This window comes from Lycium barbarum, chromosome 1 (genome assembly GCF_019175385.1).
Source record: "Lycium barbarum isolate Lr01 chromosome 1, ASM1917538v2, whole genome shotgun sequence".
NCBI lineage: Eukaryota > Viridiplantae > Streptophyta > Magnoliopsida > Solanales > Solanaceae > Lycium > Lycium barbarum.
In genome coordinates, this window is record NC_083337.1 from 36,839,662 (window position 1) to 36,847,070 (window position 7,409).

General features: G+C 34.0%; 1 protein-coding gene across 1 annotated transcript; it reads left to right on the forward strand.

Moving 5' to 3' along the window:
- The first annotated feature begins 3,244 nt into the window (after positions 1–3,244).
- LOC132611254 (uncharacterized) lies at positions 3,245–5,551 on the forward strand. The gene is made up of 5 exons (XM_060325677.1): positions 3,245–3,730; positions 3,825–3,954; positions 4,875–5,144; positions 5,241–5,344; positions 5,440–5,551. Exons 1-5 carry the CDS (start codon positions 3,597–3,599, stop codon positions 5,549–5,551), a joined length of 750 nt encoding a protein of 249 aa, XP_060181660.1. The 5' UTR covers positions 3,245–3,596.
- The last annotated feature ends 1,858 nt before the right edge of the window (positions 5,552–7,409 follow it).

Consider the following 7,409-nt stretch of genomic DNA (forward strand, 5'->3'; position numbering starts at 1 on the left):
AATCTTGGCAAGTTGATATTTCCTTTAAGAATTATGTTGAGTTGATGCACTCCTTCCATGTGATGGTTTGGTAGCTACTAAAGCCTTGTGCATCAAGCTGTTTCGAGTGTTTTCTGTCCCTGTTCTTTATCAAAGACTGCTTTAAAACTAAGTAGCTTTCAAAGGAACCTTATTTCATTTGGCCACTGTTTTTGCTAGAAACCGTGTTGAGTGTGGGTTCTATGTTGCTTTAAAGTATTCAAGTGTCATCTTTAAAGTATTCAAGTGTCATCTATTCAAGGGTCATCTGTTAACCTAAGCATGTCTAAAATAAAATCTCGCATGTCAAGAAACTGGCCTGATTCACAAGGTGTTTTGTTTGGTTTTTTTTTATTATGTCCTAGTCAGTATTGCTTTCTCTACACAGTGTTAAGTTCATGGCAGGCTTTAGTTGTATGTTCTTGTTTGATTAGGAGGGGCTGGTTGCATGTGTGGTATAAATAAGAATAGATCAACCATGTTTATATGCTTAAGTCCAAAATAGCTCAGTCTAGCTGTGCAGGCTATTACTCTGGAGTTGGAGTGCCTCTGCTGTGATCTTTTAATGAACATTGCCTGTTTGCTTTCAACTAATTCGAACTTAGTATGGAATATGTCTCGACTTAATAAAGGATAATATGCTAGTATGAGTATCTACAACTCTGATATGTGATATTTCTCCTCTTTAAAACATAATGGTAATGTTTGTTGAGGTTGTTTTTTTATGATAAAAATGGTCCAGGATTAGCCTTTGAGTATGTTGTCATGTCCGCTGATAAATATGTGCTCATATTTCCCTGCTAATGCCATATTTTGTGTTGTATGAACTCTGATTGTACCTATACCATCAGTCATTTCCGCATTGCAAAAGTAATATGGTGTTAAAGTAATACTCAAATATGCATAGCATGTATACAAGTCGTTGATTTGTTTGTTTAAGTTTACATTGCATATGTTTAGCATTGTTGATTGTATACTAATCCTTTTATTTTCATTTTTTATGCATGACATCTCGCATGCGAGTCCAAGCGATTCGTCATCCCCTTCAGCATTTAGCGTTGGGCTAAAAGCCCAACGTAACTCCTCGAGTCAGCCCCAACAGTAGCGGACAGCAGCCTACCTGAATGGGCTGAGCCCATTTACATTACATCTACTCCTCTATTTTATTTTGTGCGCATTTAATGTGTATTGTGTGGCTAACATTTTTGTTTGTTAATTTACATGAACCTTAGTGACATTAAGGGGTTTAGTTTAGTAATGGGTAGTTAATTTCACAAACTACATTCTCTTCTATTTATGTTCTAAACTATTTATAGTATCTATAACATTTTTAGAATAATCGATTTTCAAAATAGCATGACTACATATTTTGGCTAAAGGAATCATAATTTATGCTTACTATCTTAGAAGTTTAAAACGTCACAAATTTTACACTAACGTTAGCTTATTCTAAGAAATAAAAGGCAAACTAGTTTTAACGAATAACTTTTCCACTTTAATTCCTTTCTAACACTTGAAATACATATTTGTTTAAAACAACCTTCGCACGATATTAATTAAACTAATAGTCTTTTTACGAAACCTTTAAAATTTATTTAATATTAATCTTACAATAACTCTTTTCAATTTGTGAGTCGGCATAACTGACTTTTCTCCAAATACATATAAACGTTACATGTCCCTCTTCTTTTAGTTTATTTTTAACTAAACTTTTTTATGAAACTATTCTTTTCTACAAGTTTTACTTTAAATAACTTTAGCAACACTTATAAGATATTTTCTTAAATATTTAAATATTACGTCTACATTTTAGCCTTAATTAATTAATATAAGTTCGGTCGGTTAACCATTGTTAATGGGTCTTAAAGGATGCCAAATACCTTCCCTTAGACTAATTGAACCCTTACCTAGAATCTTAAGTTTCGCAGACTGTAAAACGGAGTTAACTTTAAAATAACTTTAATAAATTTAGGTGTCCTAATTCACCATAAATAATTAGGTGGCGACTCCTTAAAACAAATAAACAAAAAATATGAATAACCAATATGTTGTACTTCTAATTTAACCCGGTTAAAATGGGGTATAACAGTGAAATCATATATAAAGTAAGTTAATCATGATTCAAATATCAATATCATTTACATTTGATATTGTTAAATCAAATTAGCTTTCTTTCTTCAGAATTTATGAAGATAACTTGAGACAAATTCAACCATACATTCAAGATAGCGAGATTGATACTAAACTTGAAATAAAGTTTGCATCTTGGTTTGAGAGATACGTAAGTAGTAATAGGTTTACATTATTCTTTTTTGTCCGTAAAATATTATCTATATGCATGCTTAATTACTTATAATGTCAATAGGCACGTGATCCTTCATCCGGCATCCGCAATTAAATCATAAAGGATCTTGCAGAGGGGCCATTGCATAAGGTTCAACCTTTTAATGAATATGTCATAAATGGTTAAAAGTTTCACACCGAAGAATACAGTTCAAGTAGATCTACAATGAATAGTGGTGTATGTATCAAGGGCTCTAGCCACAGTGCAGATGATATGGATTACTATGGTCGATTGGTAGAGATTTTGCAGTTAGAGTATCCTGCATTACCATTTAAGCGAACTGTGTTATTTAAATGTTCTTGGTTTGATCCAACACCAAAACATGGTACAAGAGTACATCCACAATATAACCTTGTTGATGTTAACAGGAGAAGGACCTTTAACAAATATGAACCATTTATTATGGATATGCAAGCTACCCGGGTGTATCTTGAAACACATCCTACTCTAAAGAGGACAGGGAATGAATGGTTGGCTGTTTGCAAGATAAAGGCACGCTCAGTTGTAGATGTTCCAAACATAGCAGAGCAACCTCATACATTGAGCGATCCATCTTTTCAAGAGGATGATAGTCAAGTTCAAAAGAAATTGATTGTAATGCAAATGAAACACTTCAAACACTGAATTATCCAAATCATGTGCTCGTTGACATGGAGGAGGATGATGAGGAAGAGGAAGAGGAGGAGGATGAGGATGAGGATGAGGATAAGGATAAGGATGAGGATGAGGATGAAGAGAATGAGGAGGAGGATGAGGATAAGGATAAGGATGATGAGGATGAGGATAAGGATAAGGATGAGGATGAGGATGAGGATGAGGATGAAGAGAGGGAGAAGGAGGAGGAGGAGGAGGAAGAGGAAGGAGAGGAAGAAGAAAGTGAATAAAAGTTTATGTGTTTTATGTAGTCCGATTTTGAATGTACCTTTTAATGAATTTGGTCAGTAAGTTAAGCTAATGTTACTGTAGAAAATTTAGATCGTTTTAACTTTAAGTAATCGTATGTTATAAGCAGTTTTCACTTTTTTAATTATGTCCTTATATCTTGTAATTTGTGTTGGACATCTAATATTTTGTATCTACAAAATGAACTAATAGAGTGTGAAAGCTAGTTGCTTTATTTTCCAAGAACTTTGTTGCTGCAGTTGTTAAACTTTATCATGTTCTGAATTATTTCATTAGTTGTTTTGTTTTTATTCAAAGTTGTGCAAGGCATAGGTAATTGACACTTAAGAATATGAGTGATTCGCCATCATCAGTTGCCGGTGTTCCTTGTACTCCTACTACTCCAAGTACTCCAGATATCTCTATTGGGTCTACTAGCGGCTCATCGACATCTAGTCGGTTGGTCATCTCAATTGTAGGAGAAAAGTAAGAAAAACTGTCTTTGTATAAATGGTTTTAAGTTTTTAAAAATATAAATATCAAGAAATGTGTTATTTATTTGTTGTCAATTTTGTTTCAGGTTTGTTCCTAATGGTCATTCTATTTCGAAGAGCATCACAGAAACATTCAAGGAACGACAAGATGCTACTGGTTACTCATGGAAGGATGTTAGTGAATCCACTCGTAAATTCTATTGGCATGAATTTGTGGTAATTATTTCTCTACATTAAAAACTTATATTAGTATTTTTCCTTTTTTTTATTAATTAGCCCAATGAAATTCTGGGTTGGAGTTTGTTATAATCATAGGAGGATGTTATAGCCTTACCTCAGATTCCAAAAGAAACTGCAGATGGTAAATGTGCCATCACAACAGCAACTGCAGATGGTACATGTCCAAAAGAAATTTTGTTTTTACTACCTATTTTAGCTAAAAATTAGCATGTAAATATATCGACTTCATGATGTTTGGTTAAGTATTGGGCTCGTCAAAGATGTTACCAGTACGTTGTTGCGCCACGTTTTGAAATTTCCTATCGGAAACTTGTTTTGTTTAGTTTCGTTGGTAGTTGGTTTGTGACCTTAAAGCTTGTTTTTGTAAAGTTTTCAGTGCTGAATGTTTCTCTTAGTTTTGAATTATCTTCTCAGTCTTACAACATGAGTATGCTGCTCATTTAAGCTATAGCACTATTTTGAAGGAGTGTTCCTTTTTTGTGTTGAGATGAAGGGGCTGCTTAGATGTAATTTTACTAAAAAAAAGAAAATCGATTTGAACTAGGTCTTGATGTCTGAAAAGCAAAAAGCTACTTGTTTTTTTTTAAAAAAAAAAAAAACAACTACTTTGATTAGAGAAAAAAGTTACTATTTTTTAGAGAAAAAAAGTTACTATTTTGATTAGAGAAAAAAGTTATTATTTTTTTAGAGAAAAAGGTTACTGTTTTGATCAGGGAAAAAGTTACTTGTTTTGATTAAAGGGAAAGTTACTAACTCGTGAAGATTAAATCTGTCGAATATGTGATTAACTTCGTCCCTCGCCTAATTCCTGTTTTTTAAGGCTTATTAGAATCTACCCTGCCTTGTTTTCTTCAAAAAAAAATGGTGTTTATGTCACTGATCGAATTTTTTTCCAGAAATTATATCAGTGGAACCCTTCTGAGACTACCGTAATTGAACACGCCTGGGTTAAAGTGGCATCCACCTTATACTCTAAGAAATTGCACCATTGGCGAAAACGTCCCAGACTTACTTTTGTTCCAGAAGATGTATGGAAAAGCTGGAAGACATATTGGGCCTTTGACAAGTGGCTGGAAAAATCTCATATCGACACTCAAAATCGACACAGTGAGACCGGTGGTCTTGACACTGGTCCAAGCAAGCATACTGGTGGTTCTAAATCAACAGTGGAGCATACTATAAAATAGGTATCAAATTCAACTTTTTAGTAGAGTAATTCTCTAACCTCATCTTGTACTTCAATATTAAACTCTATTTTCCAGGCAATAGACCTACGTCGTCCTGCAAATTCATGGGATGTCTTTAAGAAGCTGCACACAAAAGAAAGGATGGCAGCTTTGTTTATCCCAAGTCTAAGAGCATTAATGTAAGTTTCTTTTGTAACTTAACAATATGCGGAATGGTTATAATTTTGGGTTAATTTTTGCAATGAGTTTTTTAGTACTTCCATTTTGGGATTAGTTACTGGTTTACACGACCTGTTTGCAACCACTATAGCCAAATTGCCAATATTTCCCCTGAACCATCTGCACATGAAAAGAGCAGCCTTTGTGCAGATTTTCCTGTATCTTAGCAGGCTCAGCACACCAGCGACAAAATGAGTTTTTGTCCATATTTTCTTTTGCCTCATCAGCTAAAAGTTTATCATTGTGTTTTTTCAAGTCCTACCATAGTTCTTGTGGAAGATAAATTACTGGGAAAGTGATACGTGATTGTTCTAGGAGAGTAGGAGTTGTCAAGTTCATGTGCAGTTTGTGTATATATTACTTTCTTATCTACTTGTATATTTTGCGAAAGATTTGGGCATAATCTCCTTGATGTATCGAGACATAGTTTAGGTAAAAAATAGATATTCTAATATATTCAAAGTACTAAAAAGTTTATATTATGAATGCAACTCTACATTATCTGCACAATTATTTGGTTCCAAGCAAAGTATAAACTTTGCATAACTTACATTACAATTATATCCAAACGGGTCCCTAAATTAGATGGTTGGATGAAAAATTTAACTCTAAGCAAGTAATAATTAGTTTGACTCTAAAACAAGAAGTGTGATTTTTTTTCCAATTTATTCATTACCAAGAAGTGTGATAAGAGTATATCCCAACTCCAAAAATATTGTTGTTCTCTTATTCTCTCCACAAATATACTCTCTCCTATCTGACTTTATGGATGGCTCATGGCTGTTAGTACTTTCACATTTAGATGCCTGGCAAAAATGCTCAGTATCTAACAAATATTCTTATCCTTCAAGCCTTGGAAGAAAAAAAAACAAAAGAAAAAAGATTTGTCACATCTCAAGCTCCCATGGATTGCATAAATAGATTTTGGTAGAAGTTCACTCTTGAATTGCGATAATTGAGTGAATTTTGATACAACACTAATGTAGCTCTGAAAGTTGCACTGCTCTGGGCAGATGATAAGTAGACTGGCCAGTTGCTGATGTGTTATAAGACCTTATAGTTTTGGCTGAAATAGAGGAGAACACTTTAGTGTCTGTTCCAGACAAAAGACATTTTGATCTGGAAAAATCACACAGCTCTGAGGACACATGCCTATGTCTCTTTAAATCTGGACCTATAGTCTTCAAATTAGGAAGACAGTCACAAACTTGAAGGTTTAGATTCTTGATTCCACCACGAGTGTTGTTACTTTGGCTTACTCTCAAAAGTAACAGCTCCCTCAATTCCACATTTGATAACCTAGAAGACTTGTATTTGAGAAAAAGAGTGAATAGGGAATAGGTAATAGGTAATTGGAGATGTGAAGTGCAGAATATATAAGAGTTAAGATGAGTCAGTTTCAGTGGTTTACGAATTTCAAGGTGTGCATTTGCTAGTTGCATCAATGGATGCTTGGTTTTAGTGGTGTGCATTTCCACTCATGGGATTACACTAGGTATATTGCTGTTGTTGGTGGTGGTTCGGTATTCGGTTTATCAATTGTATGTACCGAATCTTTTGGGAAATGAGTATGTTGTTGGCGTTGAAATTGTATATGCAGACCATACCAAAGTTAGTTTGGTACAGTTCAGTATTTCTTATTCGGTCCGGTACGGTTCGATATTTCTTATTCGGTCTGGTATGGTTTCGGTTTGGTAGAATTCAAGACTCAACTTTAATTAAAAAGGAACTTCAAAAATTAAACATAATATTAAACATAATCAATCTGTTTTTGCTCGGTTTCTGGTCGTAGTTAGGAATTCCCTGAACAAATCTGTCTGTTCAGATGATCAAAGAAATCGAGGAATGCTATACTTAATCTCAAATTAACATGCTAATTATTACTTCGAGTAATAATTTGGATCCAATTTGGAAAAAGAAAAAACTTTGACGAGATTGAAATCATACACTTAAGTGATACATGTTGAAGTAGCAAACTCAAATAGCAACTTCAGTCCTGGTCGAACCAAAATCATGTGATGAGAG